The 25,776-nt window shown below is 34.8% G+C and overlaps 1 protein-coding gene across 7 annotated transcripts in view; it reads right to left on the bottom strand.

The window, feature by feature from the left end:
- Positions 1 to 25,776, bottom strand: part of LOC134529087 (phosphatidate phosphatase LPIN1) — a 94,006-nt gene that overhangs the window by 20,566 nt on the left and 47,664 nt on the right. For 2 of the 7 annotated variants that reach the window (XM_063362798.1, XM_063362802.1), the window contains 10 exons: positions 22,483 to 22,674; positions 16,891 to 17,011; positions 15,365 to 15,590; positions 13,896 to 14,101; positions 11,141 to 11,284; positions 5,801 to 5,954; positions 5,570 to 5,718; positions 4,506 to 4,633; positions 4,304 to 4,415; positions 2,160 to 2,274 (listed from right to left, as the gene is read on the bottom strand). In XM_063362798.1, the coding sequence (XP_063218868.1) occupies positions 2,160 to 2,274; positions 4,304 to 4,415; positions 4,506 to 4,633; positions 5,570 to 5,718; positions 5,801 to 5,954; positions 11,141 to 11,284; positions 13,896 to 14,101; positions 15,365 to 15,590; positions 16,891 to 17,011; positions 22,483 to 22,674 (1,547 nt within the window). The remainder of the gene's footprint in view (positions 1 to 2,159; positions 2,275 to 4,303; positions 4,416 to 4,505; positions 4,634 to 5,569; positions 5,719 to 5,800; positions 5,955 to 11,140; positions 11,285 to 13,895; positions 14,102 to 15,364; positions 15,591 to 16,890; positions 17,012 to 22,482; positions 22,675 to 25,776) is intronic. The other 5 variants (XM_063362799.1, XM_063362803.1, XM_063362801.1 and 2 more) reach the window with 3 other exon arrangements.

The following is a 25,776-nucleotide window of genomic DNA, read 5'->3' as shown; positions in this document are numbered from 1 at the left end:
TTACAGATTTGACCATCAAATGAAGAGCACTATACAGAAAAGGAGCCATTGGAGCTTCATTCTGAAATTCCTTAAGGAAAGGCTCCACTTCTGCTGCCATGGCACTAAAAAAAGCTAATTTAGGCCCAAGAAGTTTGTCATTTAAAAATTCAGAAACAATTCTGTAGCTTTCACAATCTGGAACTTTCTTTTGTTTGGTAACATTGCTAGTGTACAAAAGTAAGTCAGGTAGCATAGCCTGAGCCCTGGATGCCACTTTAGCATTTTCCACCCATCTAACTGAACAGAACTTGTGGGGGAATCTGGATGAGTTTGTGTAACTTATAAAATCTCCTCTCCTAGAAGGTGAATTTTTGAACAAATTGTACAATGCCCTTAAAAACTGAACCAACTTCCAGCCTGTAGATGTAACACCTGTCTTAAAAGCATTATGCACAGTGTGCAGACCACATGTTCCTAATTGAAGAAAGTAAGGAGCATCAACATTCCCTTCATGTAAAACATATTCAAGGTCTTTAACTACTTTAAGATTTACATTTGGCCCATCCATAGAAATTTGAATGGTTTTCTCAAGAAGCTGAGGAGGGACTAATTCTTGAATAGCTCCCAGAAGGTCACTGGCACAGGCCTTATTAAGGAAAGCAGAAGTGAAGTATCTACTAGTTACCTCATTGTTATCATCATCCCAAAATTTGACATGAATGTCCATTTGCTGACGTTGGGAGATTTTATTAAAGCTTTCATCAAATGCCAAAACAACATGAGGACAACTATTTAACTTATTTTTTAGTTTTTCAGTGAAATAAGGAGCTATTCCATGTACTACTGTGTAAGCTAACTTTGTTCTCTGTATCTGCAATTTACTAGCTATGGTACTGTCAGCAAACATGATGGGTAGCAAAGATGCCAAACCAGCAGCACTCCTAAATGACAAATGAAACATAACACTTGCTAAACACCATAAAATCTCTGCCTTGGACGTTTCTTCGTTAACAAGAAAAGTTTTTAATGCCGGAACTACACTGCTTGAGCAAGGCAAATCTAAAGATGGTGTAAGTGTTACAACCGAAGATGTAGGCTTTAAATCATTTTTTTTCTTAACGAACACATCCATAGGTAAAGATCTTGCCTTATTTGCTGCCGCAAATGTGTGCTTTGCACCTTTAGCATGACTAACAAGGGCGGTTCTACCCATACTACTAATATTGATTTTTCCATTACACAATTTGCACAATGCATTTGTACTACACTTGGGGTCCCTTTCCACCCACTCAAATTCATCTTTGTACTTATCACTGTACGTGGTAACGGAACACTTCGGCATATTAATTACACACTGTTGCAGATCACATAACCTTACTGTACAGAAAATAGTTATATTTACATCATAAAACAAATAGTTGTTACATCAAACTCTTTCTGTTGTTCACGTAAATATGATATATTCATCATAAAACAAATATATGCAAAATCAAACTCAAATGCGGCGATTTATATTAAACAATTACTGTAAACATAAGACGGACTTGAGCCACGCACAAAAATACTTCAATTGATAAATCCTCAAATGCTGCGCGTATGGACTTCTAAACGTAATATTCCAACATCTCACACACTTCACTTGCGTAGAAAATCGTATAACCTTGTCCGAGCACTAAAACTGTACAACAAAGATGGCGAAGCGCGCGTGCGAACGAGGAAGCAAACAAGTCATGTGACTTGACTGTTGACTGCTAGAATGCATGCTGGGAGAAATATCGATCGATCGCTGTGCGCGTGCGTACCTGCGCAAGCAGACTCGTCACATTTTTTTTAATAGACATCGAAAACTGGTTACTCGCCATCATAATGCGTTATTTTAACTAACATTTAATAAGATAATTATTATTTGAAGAGTTTATACAACAAATGTATTGGAAAGCTAAGGTTATTTACTGCTGATGCGTATACATTTCATGATGAAAAATCCCGCACATACACGTTCCCGACTCTCTACGAAAATTCCTGGCTTTTTCAAGGTATTCCCGGTGCTCACGAAAATTCACGGCTATTTCACGGATTTCCCGATTTCCCGGTTGAGTGGCCACCCTGTTAACATAAAAAACCATTAATAATCTTAATACACAATAAAAAATTGTAATTAAACTATCTATACTTACACTGTCACGATTTCCAAATCCAGCATACAAAGGTTCTTTGTTGGATGGGAAAAGTTTACCCAAATCCTTCAAACACGGAATCTTGAAGTGCTCTGGCTTCTTCTCGATTACCTCCCTAAAAAACCAAAAGTAAGACTTAATGAAAATGTTAGAAATTAAAACATAAGCAAATGTTGAAAATATAACACAGGGTTGCTACAACATTGGAACTCTGAATTACCAAACTTTTCCAGGTTTTTCCGAACTGAAGGTAACAATTTCCCGATACCTTCCGGACAAGATTAGTCACATGCCACACTAGTTTGTTTTCTATCGTAAGCAGAGGATGTTCTGCTATGGTACAATTTGATTATTAGAAGTATCCCAATTAAAAGAAATTTTTCATAAGTATAACCTCTCATTTTCTGAAAATTAATACAGCACATGCTTCTAGTTAACTTATGCAGTGCTACTGTATTTGGCCAATAATTTAAGGGAGAGGTTAATGAAGGTGTTTGTTAATTTAGAGGGGGGGAGGGGAGATACAGTTTTTTTTTAAAGTTAGAATGCTTAATCCTTTTTTTTCAGAGTTTATGTTTATATTTAACGTGCAGCTATAAACTGAACTGAGGTGACAAAAAAATAAAAAATAAACGAGAGTTAGCAAAGGGCTGCCGGAAATAAGTTTTGTGACTTTCCTGACAAGTATTTTAGTTTCCATAGGTTTTAGTGAATTTTCAGACTTTCGTGACCTGTAGAACTCGTTATAGACTAGACTTGTATATAATCATGCAGAAATATTTTTTTTTAGTGTAAAATCTGTACTTTTGGTAAATATGGTATAATTTTGTGGAAAAAAGGTAGGCCCGTAAGAATATCAGTTTTTTAGTTTGAATTTAATATGACTATCCAATTATTCTCAAATATGAATATTGAATTTGAATAGTAAGAATTATAATCCCACCAAATATTTTTTTTCACATATAACAAATACTTATAAAAAAAAAGTAAATGTGTTGTGTATTGGCTTCTGGGAAATAAGATAAATAATACAAATTAAAGGTTTTAGAAAAACATTAAGGATAAGTTATTGCTCCTTTGTATTATTTTTTAATGTCATATAGTAATTTTGAATTTGAAGCCGAAGTGCCTTAATCTTTTGGAATATATTGTTTGGAGGCACTATAAACGCACAAGAAGTCGGTGTTTTCAACTGTGGATGCAATTTTTTCTGCTGCTATTTCACAACAGTAGTGAAATAAGTTTAATTATTTGTTGCATTTTGAAAATGTGGTAATTAAGTGAATTAGATGGTATTTTCTGTCATGCCTGCCTGTGAATGTTTTTAAGTCACCATTGATATTTATGAGTTTGAAGTGTTGAAATGTTGCATTTTTGATTATGTGCATGAATTGACTAAGGTTAAAGTGCAGTTTTTTTCTTGAAAATAGTCTAACAACAATTTGGCACATGAACTTGTATAGTCCGGCCATAAAATTGAGGTACGGGAAAAAGTAACTTCCCACCCCAATTTACAGGAAAGATACATTCCTGTTTTTTTTTCCCTTCTGAAAAATCAGGATCCCACCCAAGTCACACATTGCGAGAGAAGACTATCCAAAACTCACTACAATGATGCTCAAAATACTGTTAATTTTAACAATCACCTTATTTATACATTAAAATACATCTTGCCCCAGCATACTTTCCAGGCCTAAGATTGACCTTCATTAATAATCCACAGTAAAACAGTGACTACGGTTTAATGGTTAGATCATTTGCCTACCGCCAAGGCAATCAGGGTTCCATTTCCAGCAGGGTCAAATCCAACACAGAAACATGATGGAGTTTCCCACAACCCAGTGGGGTTCCTCAGAGTACTCCCTTCTAAGATGATACGCTTCTGCTTTTATGCAAACAGATAAGGAAAGGAAAACAAATCACTTAGCCCAGGAAACCTGACTGGTAGTCGAATGCTGAATTTTTGCCTCGGAGATAAAGTCATAACCCTTAACCACAATACAAAATGGTCGGACATGAAAATTCTATAATAGTTTTCACTGCTTGACTTGCTCTATTGAAATTTTAAAAAATTTTTAAAATCAATTTTATAGTTACATTATTAAACTTCTATGAGTGAAACTGCGATACAAAGAATGCCTGACCTGTGAAATGCATTGAGGAGACTAGTTGGACTCAACAGCACAGGGCCTTCAGGCAAGGAGAGATTGTTCTGTTTCACAGACTTCAAGTACTCACGGGTAACATCTGATTGACCTGAAAAAATATATATATAAAAAAAATAAAAATTATTTTTAAATCTCCCAACTTTGAATCTCATTTTTTAGGTGACTGGTCTGTTCTTACCAATAGCTCTGGCTGACAGATAGAGTAACTTATATCCATTGTTAGAAATCTTCGTGAAGAGCTCAGCAACACCACTTTGTGCCCAATCCTTTCCCAGCATTGGCAAAACATGGCCTAAAACATCAGACCTAAAACAAAATATACAGTGTTACTGACAAACTGTACATGGTTGCATTAATGTAATTTAAAATCAGATTGAAAGATTCATATTACATATTACCAGGTTTTTGAACATATTTTCATAATACTTTTACTAACAAATGTGATAAAATAGAAAAAAGTCTTTCATATTCTTAAGTAAATATATAAAAAAAAAAACACGTTTAAACATAACACAAATGCAATTTCTGCATTTATTTTGTTACAGAAAAGGCAGAGTTTTCAAGTTTTAAATGACAAATACGCAGTGTTTTGAATTGTTTACGTGATTTATTCAGTTACTGTTTAGCAAGACAGAAGTGGGGAAAAAAAAATAATAATAATAATAATAAAAAAATAATAATACTTTTTTTTGTTAAAACATTATTTATTGTTCATGTTTTTGATTATGATGTCCCATTAAACATAAAATAAAAAGGTATTTATATTGCACAAATGGCTTAATATCACCAGTGAACATTGATATATAACAAACTCATTAGGTGTACTATGTCAAGTATTCGTAAGCAACCAAAAATTCATTATTTTGAAGTGTTAGTATCCAAGATCGAATCAAATAAAAATAGTTTATTATTTTTATTTGTATGTGAAAATTTGAATATTCACACAGGCATAATGGTAACATTTACGATGTATTCTAATTCACTGAAACTGCACTTTGAGCAACTGGAACCATCCTGACTTGATGAAAGAAAATTAATACATGACTGTGCTAGCCAATTTTAAAAAGTGAATGATTAATGGTGTGACCAAAGAACTTATATTGCACCACCTTTTAGTATGAAACCACGCAAATTCAAAAATTCATATCACTGAAGCACATCTGGCAGCGCATTAAATTTTTTTTTTAAATCATACATGTCACTGTATTCCCTATTGCCATAATATTATTACATATATCATACCTTGTGATTGTCCCATCAATATCAGAAATGACGATTTTGTCAGAGTAACGCCATTTATATACATGGCACATGCATCGTGTTGTTCCTTGATATGCTGTAGTTACACTAAAAACTACTTTATTAAGACCCGGTCGCAAGTTTAGTGACACCTAGAAAAAAAACAAAAAAATGAACACTAAAACTGTAATAGATTAATAAATCATTTTCGCAAATACAATCCAGGTAACCTACCAACTGCTCTGATGTAAGTCGCAAAGTTTTACGGTGCAGTTTGTCTTTCAGACGGAAGCGGCTAGTACTGGTATCAAAAGCTTGACGAGGATATGGTTTGCCCACCAGTTCTGAGTCGTCCGATGATCCGGAGCCAGAAGAACCATCATTTGCACTAGAAACATTAACATTAACTCTTTTTATATTGATCATCAAGTGAACTTAGGTCAACTACACCAGATAGGAATAAAACTATATGTTATCTTAACCATTGCACATTGATAGGGATGGTGATTTTTAGTTTTTGCTAAATAGATGCTAAAATATGCTAAATGATATTTTTTCCGCTATAAAATGCTAAATCTAGACTATTCCGAGATAAATGCGAAATCAAGGTAAAAAACGTAGATTCGTCTTCACTCTACACAATTTATTTACTGATTGTATTTTGTTTCAGTTCAGTATCAAAAGAAACCATCATTTTATGGCATATTCAGCACAAGTATATTATTGTCACGTCATTCACAACTACTATTGTTCGTAAATATTGAATGTAGAATGGCCATCCGTGCCTCGCGATTGTAAACAAAGCAAAGAACAACTAGCTGGAAGATTATCCGTCATCTTGCAGAGTACAAGTTTTTAGGCCACCATATTGCGACATCTCTGCTTCGTTGCGCTAACAATTGTAAGTCCCATTTTCTGGCTGTGTTTCACGTGAAAGCCGCGTTCTTGTGTAGTCTGTGGAATGTTGCGTGTTTACAAATATGTGCATACTCATGAATGTGTTGTATACTGTTATTTCTCGTGGTAAAAATGGGACGAAACGTCATTTCCATTCGCAATCGCATAAATGAATACAAAAGTGAACAGTTATAGGAAAGTGATACGAATATTTTAATGCGCAATTTATGTAATCGCCATCTGGAATGAAAAAAAAAAAAAAAAAAAAAAGATTTACTTGAAAAGCACATTAAATCTGAGGGACATCAGACTGAAAAAAAAAAAAAAAACTGAGAAGTCGGTTGAAGAAAAAAGTCGGTAAAAGGGCAAGCAACGGTTTCTTTTTTAAAAATATACTTTTCTTCAGTAATGTAAAATGAGAGAATTCGCTAAATTGTGTTTTTTAAATGCTACAAAATGCTAAATTTCAAATTCAAAATGTGAAATGTCATTATTTTAAATGCTATAAATCACCATCTCTACACATTGATAACATGTTTTAACTACGAACACAGTCAAATTCATAACTTTTTACAGTTAACAGAAAATGTTTTCCTATATACTGCACTGTTGTACTGTAATAATTTCCATGGACACCACGTAAGTAATACTTCCCAACTCAAAACTGTTAACTATCATATAGCTATAAAAGGGATTTTCATGTTGTGGCCTGACCCTTTTTTTAAATCTTTATGCTACGAGACAGGGATGATCATTCCATTTAAGAGTAGACATTGTGCTAAAATAACACAGCTCTATGCACTTTAACAATAATTTTAAAACAAAACACGACAGTTTAGAACTGTCTACTTATAATGAACTGCATGAAAAAGCTGCCACTTTTACACCTTTTTAGCACTTAAATTATGCCAACAAATCTCATGTAGACCTCCAAGGGTTACTTTATGGATATGGCACGCACGACAGATAAAACTAGCACTTGCTTTCATGTGACATTTTTTAAAACCATTTTCAGTTATCAGCTGATTAAGTGTCCATGAAATTGCTAAACATTAACACATCATATAGAGTGTAACGTCAATCTGTCACTATCTCACGGATAGTTAACGTAAGTTATTTTACCATAAAATCAATGCTATAATATTTCACATGCATCGTTCTTTCAACAATAGTTTTTCTAGCATGCTTTGTTAAAAACACACTTTAAACAAATGTATTTTCCTTTGATTGTTGAACAATAAATACCAAGATATATGAATGCTAACAGCCATATATCAAAAATAACATAGCCCAGAGGTTAAGTCTATCATCACATCCCAGATCACCTCGGCTAGCTCAAAATTTGGTCTGAAGTAAACGTACATAAAACACTTGCAAAAAATTATTTGGCACCAAAATTTATTTAAGTTTTCGAAAAATGTTATAGTTGATTTGTGTATTGGAATAGTGTCTCTCAGACACCAAACTGATTTTAACTTATTTTTATAGATACTTGAAAATTCACAGTCATTTTGTTAGCAGTATTACGACCACACAAAGCAGTACGTTTAGAGCATAAAACTTTTGCAAATTAATTATTTCCAGACTTCCATAATAACATATGTTGACTGTTCGCAGGTACCGAAAGATAATTAATACTTTACAAGACAGTTCGCACTAATGTCCCGTGGTTACACACAAACTCACGGTACGAAGCCGCAGGACTACATCATCGGAACAAAGCCGCTATCACTAGAACCCAAAAACAACCATCCCTGGAGCTTGCTAAACACACACTGTGAACTCTACTGAACCAGTCGCACCACAACTACTGCATAGAAAAAATGGCCATGAATGTAAAATGACGACCGACCGCAGCTGTTTTTGTTTACTGCAGTGAAGTGGCATTATGATTAACATTAGACCAAGACTCACCAAAATCAAAACTACGTTTTAAACAAAATAAATTGGAAACAGCTGAAAAATCAAACACAGAAAATTCTCTCCTTTAGAATTAAAATAAATTTTTTTTGCATTACCAACATCAATCAATATAAAATCTTATTTTTTCCACTTCAGCTACATACATGACTTTCTTCCCGTAGCATGATTCCCATTCCTCATCAATATGAATCATTTTATGGTTTTTCAGCCACTGTATAAAACATAAACTGCAGACCTTCAGTAATCATTGCGATGTCTTTCTCACAAAAACACACATTTTCAAACCATGAGCAATAGGTCCATCATGCATTAAGTAACAGCAGGTTAACCAACCTTGTGCTATGAAGTGTTGGCATGCAGCATTGTTAAGTTTTGAAAAAGCAGTGTATCATGTTTTATTAACACACATTTTACAAAAAATTGTGGGTGGATTATTTGAGTTAATAGGTGATATGCATACACAATTTTTAAAATGTTACAGCTACACCCCTGTTTTTTTGTTGTTGTAACAAATGGCTAGAGCCCATGAAAAATGGTAAATAAAACTGCCTGATTTCGGTAAATAAACTATAGGATTTCGGTGCTATATTTCGGTAAAAAAAAAGTATTTCGGTGGTATATTTCGGTAACAAAATATTTTTTTTTGTTAAATGAGTGCATTTGTTCTACTAATTATTTAATTTCATGATACACACACAAAGCTGGACATGATATTTGATACATAAATCACTAGATTCCTGCGAAAGCCTTACAGAAGTGGAAATGTTATCTAGTAGATTATATACACATTAATTCAATTTTACATCACAAATAGTGTCTAGAATTTTACAGTCTGTGTTTATGTATTTAAACATTTTTAGTATTAAATAGGCCTATGCTATGTTCCTGCACAAAACTTTATAGAATTAATTTTTTCCTGTCAGGAGAATTGGCCACTTTGGCCAAACAGTTTGGTAAACATGTAAGAAAGGGTTCCCTAAAACAATAAGTTAATTACAATGATTATAGTACATGTAAAATTTCCGGCTCAAAGTTTTTTTTTTTAAATTTACTATTAATTTGTTTTTCTACACATTTTCCGGCCTCTTTCCCATAAAATTGTGTTTATTAGGACGTTAGAACCGTAACAAATTTCCTTGAATAACCTTTCATGTATTCATTTAACCATTCCCTCATAGCTGGGTGATCTAGCTTCTCTAGGGGAATATTTGCAGAAACAAATGCATGCACTGTATAGCTTGCAAATTTGACTTAATTTCCTTTGCTCGTTTATGGAGAACAATATTATCCTCGAGTGTCACTTGCCTTTTAACTCCACAACCTGATGGTGATGTTTGACTTTTTTTCTTCTCTAAATGAGATACTCGCTGTTTGCAGTGCTTTTCACAAGTATCTTTCCTTTTCCAATCTACTACCGTATTACAAAATTTACACATCATTATCCGATTTTCTTTATTAAAAACAATGAATCCTTCATGCTCGTATTCTTTAGCTCGTTCAAACACTGATACGACCTTAGGCATTGTGAAGTATCAAGTAAACTTCAAACAAAACCAACCGCAACTACCTATTTTCGTTCACATTTACCTATTTACATGGAACGTAGGATCTTTTCAAACCTCATTTGGTCATTTCACATGACCGGCATATTGCGACGTTAAAATCCCATAACCTCTCTGTTATTATTTTCAAACAATACAACAACAGAACAGAGATAAGTATCTCTGCAACGGAAACGAATATGGCCAAACGGCTAACTTCATCCACATCCCGCTAGGATCGCTGATAAATGGTTGCCGCTTTCAGGCCGAGTGTTTGGTATTTATTTTGCTTCAACTTATCTATGGCGCATCTCATAATAAAGACGGCATACGATGTTTTGGTTAACTAAACGAATACGTTTTGCGGCTAAAGTATTAAAGTGAAACTTGATATTCATATCGCGTTAAAATGCTGACATTTCGCGGATATTTCGTGAAACAACAAGAATATCGCGAATAGTAATGAATTTCGCGGCATCGCCAGTTATTTCGTGATAACGAAATGCTGTAAAATCAAAATAGGCGTTTGGAAACACATTTGTAAGTGCTTAGAATGAAGTTCCAAAATCGTTATTAAAATTTCGCGATTTCGTCATTAACGAAATTCGAGTACCTCTACAAATGGCCATTGAATAAACTATAAAGATGCAGAAACACGCTTATACCAAAAATTTCCCAGACTAATCAAAAATTTCCCAACTTTTCCCGGTTTCCCCAGTTTGTAGCCACCCTGCCTTAAAGAAAAATCAAAATCTATTGTTTATCCACGCATGTTTTTTTTGCTTGCCTCCTAAAAAATGTGAATAGTGAGGCTGCACAGTACAAAAGAAAAGACTGGAATAAATGATGGTCAATATCTGGTATTACTAGCACCAGTTAACGAACATAGACTATCCATCCTGCTCCCGTCAAAACAGACAAGAGTGCAAGAAGAGACAGGTGTGTGCTCATGTGTTGCTGCAAGTACTAAAAACTTTACACTGTTCTTATTTTATTTGCCAGATGACACGATTCTACCAGTGGTATACCAAAAACCATAGTATACTGAACTGCACCATATTGGGTTAATTCATCTAAACTTTTGAAACTACTACACATTAACCAAAACTAGAACACTATTCATCATTTGGAAACCACAATTTCCTGAATTACCAAACAATTTGTACGCCTGAATTTAATATAATTCCTTATGAATATATATTACTTAACTTACCCAGTACTTGCGATTCTGTCACTGTTACCATCAGATAAATCTTTCTTAATTATCGGAATAGGCTGCTTTTTTGCTTGCAGCACCGATGTCAATTCTGGTAGAGACTTAGGGCGAACAGAAGATAAGTTTTTCTCATCAATCATGCTGGAATAAAAAGTACAAAAGTTTAATTGGTATGCAGTAATAAAATTTGTAACCAATGTCTATTTAATCATATATGCACCAACTAAATACATTTTCTAAATGGTAAATAAGTACATCACAATTACAAATTGTATTTAATCTTAGATTTCTCCAAGTTTGTATCAGTGAGGTTCCACTATGTAATTCGTTCCCTCTATGTAATTCCATTTAGACTTTAATACTGTTATGAACACGTAAGACAGGACAGTGATGCATGCCAGGTTTGGAGCGGGCCAATCACGGCCACTGATGTCTTGTGCCGTCCATTGACGTAAGGCATATGCCACACGTCTGGCTGGATTACAAGGGTCCTCGCTACCCACCGCCCTCCACTCCCCTCCGCTCCATCTCGGGCTATTGTCACCTTTAGCGGCCTGGAAATTCCGGGCTTACAGAGGCCGCCGCGAGGAGTGGCGTCAATAAGCATCGCTGTTCTGTGTGTTTCGGGCATAGAGTCGGCCCGGGATGAGGCGACACATCACAGCCACTCTCGTCCCTTCGAGGACACCACGGGTATATAAGCGACGACGCCGGCCTCCGCGGGAGTTCTGAGGGTTCGGAGAGTTCTGAGAGTAGGGGAGAGTGTCTCTCCCTCAGGGAGTGATACTGGCCATACCTGTGCGATCAGCGAGTGGTGGCCCTTGGCGAGCGAACCGGACCTATCGGGAGGCGACACCCACGAGAAGGCCTGGCGACCGATAGTTGGGGACTGTGCTGCGGTGCGGCGTGGCTGAGTGTGCGAAGGAAGCGGACAGAAGAGCGAGCCACTGTCGAGCCAAGCTCCAGTAGGAAGTGTTAATGTTTCAATGATCAGTGTGAGACTAGTTGTTGTGGACAGAAATCTTGAGTGCAGTAATGTAATTAAATTTGTAGTGTAGACATTAGTAATAAAAAACTGTACTAATTAGTTGGGTTATCCCTTTCAAACCCAATAGTTCTCCCCAAATAAATAATAATATTGTACATTTAATGAACATCTTAACTAGTTTACCCATGCAATTTTTTTTATTATTTACTCTTTTAATACGTTTTCCTGCTTAAGAAGCACATTTTGTTTGGTTTTTCCAATATTTTTTTAAGAGGATTTTACTGTATATGTAAATAAATAAAACTGTTTTTGACACATGAATGCCTTTTGACAGAAATATGGATGCTGTGGATACATCACACATTATCCTAACGTTGAAAAAACTTTACCACTGGTTGAAACTCTATAAATGTTGAAATAAACTTATTCCAAGTTAGTTTGCCCCAACAAATGTGACAGCACTCTACCATGTTGTGCATGTGGCTAGAAACAAACAGCTACTCTACACTCCCATTCACCAAGGGACGCGAGGACTTCAGAATGGCTTCTCAGCAGCTGACACTGACAAAATAGCCACATTAGAACTCTTCACTGCCACGTCCATACCTAGAAACTACTCTTGGATACCAAGTGGAGAGATTCCTGACACTAAGTCCATTTTGCAGCTTAAACCAGCTACTGAAGTGTAGGTTGGGAAACTGATGCACTCCAGTGGTCGAGTGTACAGTGATCACTACTGCAGAAATCAGGATAGATTGCCCAGTTAAAGTGAGAGGTCAAACTTAGCTCTCAAAGAGAAAGATCAATAACAAAGTACATGCCAATTTTCAATGTTAAAGTAAAAACAAATAAATAAGAGAGCTTGGTATTTAATAATTATAATTCAATTACTTTACCAATCTAATAGGATCCCAAACGAGTAAAAAATTATGATGAAGCTGGAGAATAAGATCCTTTGAATGAACCAAATGAGCAGTGTTGTTTTGAGGTACAAGTATATAACATATGGTTAGAAAAAACATTCAAAGTGCTACCAATTGTATGTTGAAGTTAAGGGGGATTTCATTATAAGTAACTAGGTACAAGTAAAGGCAACTAAAGAGTTAACTTTTTAAAATAGAACTGTAAAATACATAAAGTATAGGAATAATAAAATAATATGTATTAGTTCCAAAAAATTTTATTCTCTCATCTTACCGGGATAGATTCCATTCTGATAATTAAATATAAAATATAAAAAAACTTTTAGAAGCAAGCTTTATGATGAGCATTCTTCTTAATAATGAACACAAAAAAAAATTTGCCTAACTTCTTGCATGATTTTAGTTTATCAACTACAACTCGACTAAAAGAACATATAAAAATAAATAATATCACAACTGCATACCTTGGCTCCTAAAAACAGACACAACTGTCCTTCGCCTCCCATACAACTACAAACACATCTATGCCTCTTCTAAAGGGGATAGAGCACTTAACAGTCAATCTTTGCACTGCACCTACCAGTCCTCAAAACGAACACATGTTTTTTTTGTCAGAAGATAATCTCACCTGCAATATATCAAACAGTTTCTACTGTATTGTCTCCAATTTACCCTGACTATTCCTCAACTATTTATAGCTAGTAAAATTTCCAGAATATTTTAAGCTTTCCTTCCCTGTTCCAATCCAGAAAAAGTAAACATACAAAATCAATAGTATAAATTGCTTATTTGATATACATATATTTATACAAACAAAAAAACTGCTGCTGGTGTGAATTACCATGAAGCACTGGCACTCTCTTCAGTCTTATGTACAAGGTCACCATCTGTCAATTTGGTGTCTCTAGTTTCTGGTGAGCGCCGCCATGGTAACCATGATTTGTAGCTGGTCCCACTAGATAGCTGCGAATCTTCTAGCGGATGCTCATCAGACGCAGCTTCCACAACACCTTGTTCATACTTGTCATGCAACTTTTCTACTAAATCCTGTATAAAAAAAAAAAAAAAGGCATAAAGAGACTGCACATAGTGCACAAGTTCGCTATACTGATAATGAAAATACTACAAAAAAAAAAAAAAAACAAGTTATACTCATGAAAACTGAAGAGCCTAACTTTGAATAAACTTACACAGACATTTAACGTAAAATTAAACTAACTTTAAAATCAAAATGTAAATGTTTTATGAAAGTAAAGAAATAAAAAATTATTTGGTAATAGGTACATGTGAAATAAACCTACGTTAAATAAGACTTTGGCTATTCAAGAAGGGATGGACAAGTTTGCAACTTTTTGAGGCGAGACGCATTGAGCTGACCAGATTCCGTAATAATACCTTCTAGCTGAGTCAAGACCCAATTACTTTTTTTTAGTCGAGTACATAAACATTAATGTGAGCTCAAGTAGGTGCAGAGAATATTCTTTGAGGTGTATGTATGGTGCAGTAAAATGAAGTGTGTTACAAAGTATTATGCTACAATTTAAAGGGTTAAAATAAATTATATAAACAATAAATGCACAACATTTTTCATTTACTAATCAAAATTATTTGGGCAAATAAAATGAATCAATATTTTAAGTTCACAACTAAGAATTAAGTTTTGAAATGAAATAAAGCACAATCTAAAAAAAAAAAGAGTGCAGAACAGTAAACAAGGTACCTAGTTCCAAGTCATTCCTTCACCAACCCTTAGCAAATTATGATTTTTAAACATGTTTGCATCAATCATGTAAGTTCATAATATTCTTCACTATTAAAATAACATATCAGACATTTCTTAACTTCATTCAATGAATGTTAAACAACTGGACTTTTAAATTACTGAAATTAAAATTATAAACATCTAGTAAGTATTATTATTCCTTTTTCTCCTGCCATTTTATAATGAGTTAAAATTTTTCCCATTTTTCTAAGCACAGCAAAAAGAGCGCCAAATCATGTTGGGCCTAACATCCGATACTATAGATTGGTGTTGTATTACAATAATCATACAATCCAGATATTAACTTTTTTGTTTAAATAAATGGTAAGATGTATATTTCACAAGCAGTGTAGTTATGTAAAGTAAGGTGTTACCAGTACCCCTGTTAATATTTTTTTAAGCCACAGTCCAGGACCACAGAGCAAACAAATGGCTTACCTACTAGTAGTCAGTAAATATCAGCATTAAAATTTTAATTTATTGTGATTAATATTTCAATGACTAAATACAAGTATACATAAAACAACTAAGCCTGATTTATCACTCACCTTTGGCAAACATTTTTTGAAAATTGTTACCGACAGGATCTGAGGCAGAGCAGAGCCCCATGTCATATATTGTCCGGCACAGCACACAATCAGATTGGGATTTCCAATAATCTCCAAGTCATTTACAAACATGTCGTAAGTCACCTTTTCTTTCTCAAATGTTTCTTTCTTATTGGCAGTTGTGAAAATCTGTTTTCCACACAGAGACAGGGCAAATTCCGAATATCTGAAACAAAATACGACAATTTCACTAAATTTTCATGTTGGGAAAAAATAATTATAAAATCACACTAAATCTTCACTATTATTCCTCCATTGTTAAACTGAAGATCTAATGTTTAAATCTTGCTATTATGAATTTTTTATTTATGGTTTCTGTTCCATCAGAGGTTAAAAAAAAGGTCAATGCCAAAATTACATTAGCAGATATATTAGCCAATATCAATGAAATATATAAAACAGTACAGGATTCTTTTTTCACACCTCATTCTAAGTCAAAACTAAAAAGACATTATTTAAGGGATTATTGCCAGACATTCATACAGCTTTTGTACTTGCAAGGCAGATGATGCACAAGGTGGATGAACGTAGGTGTACAACAAATGGTTCATCATTTCAAACATGTTCAATGATCACACAAAACCACTGAAAGATCACTCCATACCATTGTCTTCATATCATACATAGCCTTACAAAACAAATTCTGTTCAAAAATTTTATTGAATAAATAATTCCTGCATTATTTTAGTCTGCATTAATTACATTTCAATATTATTGTAAAATATCCTCCTTTATTTAAGATTGTTTAGTCAACTTTCTTTGGTTGGCAGTTTTAGGTTCACACACCCCTTTTTCTATATCTCTTGTTACATGGACAGCAAATTCAATGAAAAGTTCTTAATCAACTAGTAAAATAATAATTCCTTTGTAATATTCCTGAAATAGGTTAAACATGACAATTGTTCACATTGCAAGAAATTGTCATTAACAGAAATAGTCTTGCTTTGACAACCCAAATTACTAAAGAAATTAAAAATGCAATGATTTGCATTAGAAAAATCAAGTAACATAACTAGTTCATTCTGTTTGTAATAGTAGATACTTCCTGCTGTATAAACATCTGTATGAAACTACACAAACCAGATACTTCTAGCGAAAACTTTTCTAGGAAAGTTTACTCCAAAACTAAAGCCACAAATTTTAATGCAAAATTTTTGATAGAAAAAAAAAATCATTGTGCTTGTGGTGATTCATCCATTGTTAAACTTATCAGGCCAACACTCTTTGCTTCCTTTTCACAATCACTCCTTGAACCACGACACTTTTTCAAGTTGTTCGTAAAAAAAAAATTATGTATGCACCGAATCACAAAGCACTGTTCTCATTCAAGAAAAAAACTGTATACTAATACAGCGACTAAGGTTATAACAGTCATGCTATTACAGCAGGCATACTTATTGACATTAGACACACTGAGGTTAATGTAAGGACAAAAATCTTATGCTAAAAAAAATCACTAAACTTACTCAGTTGTAATATTTTCTTCTAAGGAAATATGCGATGGTTCAGAATCTCCAGATAAAATGTCAGCATCGCCACCACCACCACCATAACCACCACCAACCCTAGATGACTCTGTGAACAGGCCTACACTACATCACAACAGTTCCAACAAAGACACACACAGGTAAAGAAAACAATAGCACATTGTTAAATGTTATTAAATATCATACTAAACAATTAACAATAAAAATACAATATTAACTAACAACAGAACATTATTATAAGCACAGTACACAACCCACAATTTAACTCCTAAAAAAAACAGTCCTGCCCGCAAATAAAGCCACCCACTCAAAAAATTGTAGACAGACAAGTAAATGTAGAGCCTGGAAAAATTTAATTTGAGCGAACTATAGTGTCTGCATGGTACATAATCTTAATTTAGGTTTTTCTACTTCATTTTACTTCTCGAACAATATTTCAAATACAGTACTCCTTTTTATTAAGTGAATATAATTCAGCACCATTTTACACTGTTTCTCTAACAATGTACCATTATAAAGTTAGAAAACCCTATGCCTAGGCCCTACCACATTAGGTCTAAGTGCCAAATCTTGTGAATAGTCACGAGTGTAGTGAGGCAACCCACCACCAGAACCACCCCCCCTCCCCCACAAAAACCTTTTTAACCTAAATAAGAAATAGGGTACCAATTGAAAAAAAAATAAAGACGAAGCAATTATAACCCTCATATACTTGTTTATAAGAATAAGGTATATGTAATATAAATAGCATATTGCTTGATTTTTAATTGTTTATAGTAATAATAAAACTGTTAAAGAGGGGAAAAGTCTGTGAATGAAATAAAATTATGAAAAAACTATTAGAAATGGCTATAAACATTATTTAGAATTTATATATCTAATACACACACACACAGATATGACAATAGTATGTATTTGATAAATAACCATAAAAAAATGTTTTCAGCATTAAATAAAAATATATATTCAAAAAATTTTTCCTTCCCTGCTAAACTTTTGCAATAATGAGTGGACTGGTAATGACAAGTACTTGATAATTTATACAAACAAGGGGACAAAACTAGACATATAATTCCAAAATCTTCCAAAATCATCTCAAGTAGTTATGGCCCTCATAAAACCTTTGCTAATCAAAGGGCACTGTCAAACTACAGACAACTTCTACACCTCACCAGAGTTAGCTGACATACTAATAAAAAAAAGTCATGGCAGAGTACATCTTTCAAGGAAAGTATAGCCAATCCACTAAGAAAAAAGATGAAGAATAATGAAGATAAAGAAAAATGAAAGCATACCACGGAGGCAAAGAAACTGTTACAGTAGGGAAGGACAAGAAGAATGTGGCCATGCTGTCAAATATTCATAGTGCACTTCTACAAAATCTGAAAGAATGGGCAAGGCCATTCATGAAGCCGGCTGTGGTTGTATCATACGAGGGTCATTCACTATGTAACTAGACAAATCAATGTAGCTCAAAAACAGTTAATTTAATTAATGCAAAACTTTCCAAAGATTAAGTTGACATGCTTGTAATGACTTCTGATCAGCTGTACAATAAGTGTTCGTAAACATAACCTATAAATCAGTAAATTCAAGATGTCAAGTCCGATTGTGAATTTCACCGCGGAAGAACAATGTGCCCTGATTAGATTTTTATTCAACGAAAGGTGTTAAAGGTAGTGATGTCCATGCCAGGATGATAAAAGTGTATGGGAACAATTGTTTAAACAGTATAAACATTTAGTGGGTAGAACAATTTAAAAGTGGCTGCAAAAGTATCGGTGGTGAGCAGCGAAGTGGCCAACCAATCAAGTCGCCACTTCCTTCCTTAAATTCCGCATTGACGCAATAATCCGAGACAACAGAAGAATCACTGTTGAAACTGTCTATATCATTCAAAATAAACTGCAGTACAAAAAACCTGCACGAAATGGGTGCCGAGGCAACTTTTGGACACCCCCAAAGAAACAAGGCTTCAAATGAGTAAAAAGTTGAAGCTTGATGATAAACTAAGAAAGCTTTTTTGAAAGGATGTTACTTGCGATGAGACATGGATTCAATATTACGAGCCTGATTCGAAGAGACAAAGCCTTGAGTGGAAACACACAAGTTCACCAATACAGAACAAATTCAAGACACAGCCATCTGCTGGTAAAGTGGTGCTTACACTTTTCTGGGACTCACAAGGCCCTATTTTAAAAGATTTTTTTGAAGACCAATGAACAATAACAGTCATTACTACACTCATATGCTGGAATACAAAGTAAAGCCAGCAATTCGCACTAAATGTCTTGGACGTTTGAAAGAAGGTGTGATTTTGCTTCACGACAATGCACGGCCGCTACAGCACAGATAATGCAAGAATGCAGTCAAAAACTGGGCTGGGAGATTCTTCCACACTCTCCTTACAGTCCAGATCTGCCCCGTCAGACTTTCATATGCTTGGTCCCATTAAGAAGGCTCTAGGCGGCAAAAAATTTGGCTCCAACAAAGATGTCAAAATTCAGGTACAAATGTGGCTCTGAAAGCAGCTAAAAGAATGTTATGTCAGGGGCATAAGCAACTTAAGGGAACAATGGGACAAGTGCAAGTATTGGGAAGAAAAAAAAGGGGAGAAGGGGGGGGCGAAATTACATTTAAAAATAGCCAACATTTAGTTTTGATTAAATAAACTGTTTCCAAGCTACATCGATTTGCCTCATTGCTTATTGAATGACCTCCTACAACATAACAATGGGTGAGTTGATTGCGTTGAACAACTAGCCAACTACCCTCTTCCCAGAAAACATGAAAATTGACTATATTACTTGACTTTTTCATATGTTCAATGCATTTACACTTTACAAAAATGTGATGGAAGTATGATTCACTTGAAAATCAGATTAGAACTGGCCCAAAAACCATTGACAAACACCACACCACTAAAGTGTCATGGAAACATACAGGCTGGCCGGGACCATCACCTGCTCCTCTTACGCCTCGATAGATAACACTTTTGTGGAGTGGTGTTACTAGCAGTCTAGACCTGTTACAAAGCTTAGGCAGGTTTTGTTTGCATTATAGCATGACAGGAGTTCCAACCTTTAAGAGCAGTTTGTGAGAAGGAAGACCAGGGGGTTAAAGATATTAAGGAACTCATCAGATAGTGGACTGCTTCGTGTGTTAGCGAGACTGAACTGACACAACTGCATTCCATTCCTCATCCTTAACTGTACTTAATGGCGGCAGTACTGTTGTTTATGGGGGTCAGTACGGCACGTTCTCACTGCCAGTCCATGGACTGCAGCTGCATATTCGAAATATTAGGATATATTCTAGATATTAGATCTGAAATCTGTCACTACTGTGGCCAGGTGGTCAGAAATATATACTTCTCCTTCCAACTCAGGATAATGTCAGTTCCCTATTCTGAGTAGCAGATCAGAAAACTCTCCAGCAGAAATGTTATCTCTTAAATGGACCCTCATTTTTTTTGAGACAGTTTTTTAATGTAGGACCATCAAATATGAGGATTTTATGCATGCCATGACCTCATCAGCTAGTTTCTCTACATAAAACAGGAAGAGACTGCTAAAATTCCCCAGCCACCAGCACAGTAGTAATCCATCCATCACTCTATCACTATCCCTGATGTCTTTAAGTGTTCTGCTTAGTGCTTCAAACCTACCCTTATGTGTCATGCATAGTGCTATTCTCAATGAGAAAACTGAATTTTCTGGATGTACTAAGTTGCTATAGCATGCAACAATGGTGGTGTGTCGACCTAACAATGTCATCTTTGTGAAGATTCTTAAATTCTCGGTAGAATTCTACTGCTTTGGCAATGCTGTTATGGGTTGAGTACAGAACACAATGGTTAAGTAAATTAGCATCTCCAAGTGGGAATATTTTTACTACTTTCAACATGAAATTAAAGGATTAAATTCCCCAAAAAGCAGTATATAATTTGTTTAGAAGCAGTTCTGCAGTTTCGAGTAATTTTGACACATATATATTTTTATTTTCCATACCAAATTTGCCACTCAATTTCATTCAAGGGTTTAATTTTAAAAATGCTAAAATATGAATTTATTAAATTGTATGGAAGAGCATTGAGTTTCAAGTAAATCTGAAATTTTTTTAATATTTACATACAAAATTTGCCACCCATTTATCGCCCCCCAGGGGTTGAATTTTGTAAAATGCTAAAATATGTGTTTCTTTGTGCCAAGAACCACAAATACCAAATTTCAAAAAAGTCCAACCACATTTTATTTTTTATTTTCCATACAATATATCAAACAAAATTTGCCACCCCCTTCACCCCTTAGATTAAAAAAAAAAATCTTAAATGATGCATACATAATAAAATCAACATGCCTCAACTTTCAGATTTCTATCTTTAGTGATATAGCTTATAACATGTTGAGTCAGTCATGGCTTAACCTTCTATACATAAGTATAGATTTACACAGCACTACAGCTCATTATTTTGTAAACTGTAGTGCTGTGTAAATTACTTAATTCTATTGGTACTTTCATTTGAAAAATGTAACTATTTGGGTAACAATTGACATAAATGGGCAAAATAACACTTTCAGCTGAAAATACACACCACTTTAATTTAAAAAAAATATAACACCACTTTATGCCATAAAAGAAAAAACACAAATGCATATGTACATACATATCGCTGAACAGCTGCCACACTATCTAGAATTACTGTCAGATATGCAAGTATGCAATGTTAACCATGCGCCTCCAAAGAAGTGAAAGATAAGTTGCCAGGAAGATCAGGAGAGTTAGTGAATGGTCAAGCAAAGGTATTCTGCACGGAGTAAAGAATTGGCTCGCAATGATCTCACAAACTGCAGGCATGTTGCTTTTAACTCATGTTCACTTGTGCTGAGGAAAACTAGAAAAGATTTTTCTCCTTACCAAACCATGCATACCATATTCATGGGAATGCCCAATTCCTTCACCATGAATCATAGTGCCAGCATGTTGTCAATCTGTTCCTTCACCATGAATCATAGTGCCAGCATGTTGTCAATCTGTCAATCATTCCCGGGATTCCATATGTCAGTGGCCTACCTAAACTGGGCTCACGCTGCCACTGTGATATCGAACCACACACCTTGTATTCATGGTATGTGTAGTTATAAATCTGTTTGTGTGTGCATGTGATATGGCATTACCAAATGTTTTCTTCCCTCCCGGGATTTTTAAGTGCTACATCATCAAAAGAGCTCAGCTCTTGCACTGTGGCCAAGGAGGAAACATACATACACGACACTGCTGTGAGTCATTGGATTGTCAGAGTACAACAATGCTCTCCCTCACTAACACAATCTATCACTTCTCAGGCCCAACTTACTTATGACATTTCTGAAGCTGGCTAGGATGACAAGTTTCTTTCTACGTAGGACAGCCAGGTCCACTGTTAGCCGTATCACATACAGGTTGACTGGCTCAGGTAAAGGATATTCAATTCAAAGTAAACAGCCATAGATCGTTAAACAAAAATGTATCAGAAATTTATAAAACAAATATGAGAAAATACATAGCTTACTGGAAAGAAGAAAAACGTACCAGTTGGCTGATTCAACTGAGAACGTCGATAGGTAGGGAAGTACAGGGCAGCAACTTCAGGCGTAATATCTCCAGAATCCAAATCTTCTAAATAAATACCCTCAGATTCTGGATTTCGTCGAATTTTCTTGGTCATGTTCATAAAATTAAACATATTAAATAACAACCTTCCTGGCTGCTTAGCAACATATGCTGAAAAACAAATAAGAATCCCACGTACACAATAGTTTCTAAGACTTTAACTGGAAAAGTTTATTTAACAAACCAACCTGGGATTGGTGACAGACTATAGGTGATATAAAAAAATATATTATTAATAGGAAATAAAACTGCTTGCTATTCCAGTAATTTTCAAACTGTAGCTAGATATGTCCTCACATGTGAGCTATGTATGCAAAGAAAATGAGACAAACATTACAACACAATACCTGAGCTTAAGTCTTCGGTAGCTCAGAGTGACGTTTAACACGTAACTTACATGAATACTTAATTATGTAAATTCTTCACAGACATAATCATGCATAGCAGGAAACCTGGCATAGCCCCACTGTCTACATCATTGTTCACTTTAATGACTTGCTGCAGCTATCCTATATATAGGTGCATTTTGTTGAGCATATGCTACTATTTTATTTATTTACAAATAAAATAAAGTCTGATAAAAAAGTTAACTTGTAGATCTACCACATGTTAACAACATTGTCTCCTCCATTTACCTACAGCAAAACAACATTATAATTCAGAGATCTTGCATTTAGGTTCAGGAGGTTATGACATGTTAATATTTCAATCATACAAAGCCACTTTTTTAAATGGCTTTCTTGTCTATGTATTATATACAATGAAAGAATCCTAAATTTTTTGTTTAGTGCTGTAGTCAGGATGTCCACCTACTAAAATTATTTTGATTTATTCTTGTATAAGTTTTACTCCTCCATGAAAAAAAGTAAACATGAGACACAAGGTACATTCTGTACATTTAGCCTGAGCAGATAACAAACATTCAATCCTGTTTTTATTTATTTATTTATACTTTGAACAATATTTTAATTGCAGGTTTCGATAGAATTATAACAAATAGTACCTATGAAATATATCATTTTATTGTTGAAAAACAAAATCTTTTAGCAAAGAGTGAAGAACTGTCTCGTTATGGCGAAGCTTGCAACACCAATTACCAGTCATGTTTTTCATATTTTTACAATAGTTACACCTGCACTCCTCAGATATTTTAGTTGGAATATTCTTAAACGTAAAAAACTAGTGATTCATGATCAAACAGTTTATTTTCTTGCAAGCAATAAAACGTGGGGCATATTTGTTACTTGTATATAAATCTCATTCACGAAGGATTCACAATTATAGCACGTTCCAGCTAGATCTTGTCATATTGCTTATAGCAAAGTCTTCAAACATTATTTTATCATTTTCCTAATGAAGGTTTTTTTGCTGACAAAGATGAAAAATGACATTTCCTTTATGCAAGCATTTCATGTTACCCTCCAGAAACAGCGATCCTATGACTCCACTCCTGAAGACAGACCTAACACCATTATTTATTTTGGTATGAAAGTAGGGGATCAAGACCTCATATTTGCTGCAATTCTTGTTCTGTAATTCCACATAAAAATGGACATTCCGTGCCCTTACAGCATTGCTTAGATTTCGGGAGAGCCAACAAATCATGCTGCATGGTACCACCAGCTATTATGAAAGGTTTGAGGCCTTCAGAGCCTCTTTGTATTTTACGACAATTAAAATTTTATTTATGTTTGTATTTTGCAATAAGAGTTTGTTAAAATAATCAATTGTAATTTGTTTAGTTTATTTAATTCCAGAGTTTTGTTTAAAAAAAATTATTTCTCAAAAAGACTAACAAGAGAAAGGCTGGATCTATGGGAAGTTTCTGGTAATCGCTACGGTGAGGCGTGGCAGTAGAGTGCAGCGCCGCGTGACTCTGTCAGGGCACGGTGGAGGCACTCTGTGTCTGGGGTGCCAGAAACAACTGTGTGTGTGTATGCGTGGCCGCGAGTGAGCTGGGATGGACGGTACACGGCAGTACCTGGCTGTACAATGGTTTACCTCGCAAAACGCTACCACAAGGAATCAGCCGTCCGCCTGCCGAATCTTTACCAAGTGAGTGTGTTTCAAACCCCTTCCATTAAAGAACTCAGTTATACAAAAAACACACACACACACGCACACGCACACACGCACACACTCGGTGGTGCATAATATCATGTTTGTCAAGTGTTTAATCAACTACAAACTTATGCGGGTCATTGACTTATTTTTGGTGTAGGTCCTTGAGAAGTTTTGCATCTGTACTTTAAAAACACTATGTATGGCCTATGAACTGGTAACTGAAATTTATTAGAATTATTTGTACTGCAAAAAATGGCAGCATGTTTAGGACCGCAATATTCCCAGTGTTTCGATTAGCCTTTCTGCAAATAAAAATGATTGCTATCAGTGTTAATAAACGTGTATTCAACCATATTATTACTTTGGAAATCCAATATACTTTTAATGACTCAACTGATTATATTCCCGAAATAGTGGAATTAGTCAAAAATGGAGGTGTTACTAGTAATTTCACTAATATTATTAATTTACAAGTCATTGTAGGATAGTGCATTGATTATTGTCTGTTTAGATAGGAGAAGAAATAAATAATTATAGATGGCACAAAAGCAGAGATAAAATGCAAAATTAAGAAGAGAGGCACAGAGTATAATAGCAGGAAAGGAACAGAAAAGCAGAAAAGATTTCAAGAACTGAATATGCACAGCTTTGAGTAAGCACAGAATGCACATAGTAGTTTACTAAGAAATAAAAATACAGTACACTCTTGATTAATAGTGTTAACTGGGACCAATTTATACACAAATTACCAAATTTATATATAAAAATATGATTAAGCAAAGCAAAAATTTTTTACTAAAAATTGCTACCTGTTGTGATTAAACATACACCTCACGTATCTCATTGTTAACCCAATGCTTATTCATACAATAACAGTGCAAATGGCTTTCAAAAACCTTTTTATAAAACATAATCACCTCATACTTTAAGGTCACTAACCAGAGGTGTATTTGTGTTCGTGAGGCAGAATGCTAAGTGCAACGTGTACTGGTGAATTTAGAGAGGTATCACCTATAAGCACAAGGCTCTGAACTGGGGTCAATACAGGGCAACTATGAGATTATACTCGTAACCATAATATTTTATGGTGTAAAATGAGGATAAACCTGCAATACAATACCGATATTTAAGAATCTGTACTGGGAGTTT

The sequence above is a fragment of the Bacillus rossius genome, chromosome 2 (genome assembly GCF_032445375.1).
Source record: "Bacillus rossius redtenbacheri isolate Brsri chromosome 2, Brsri_v3, whole genome shotgun sequence".
NCBI lineage: Eukaryota > Metazoa > Arthropoda > Insecta > Phasmatodea > Bacillidae > Bacillus > Bacillus rossius.
Note: the sequence above shows the minus strand (reverse complement) of the source record. Positions and strands in the feature narration are given on the sequence as shown.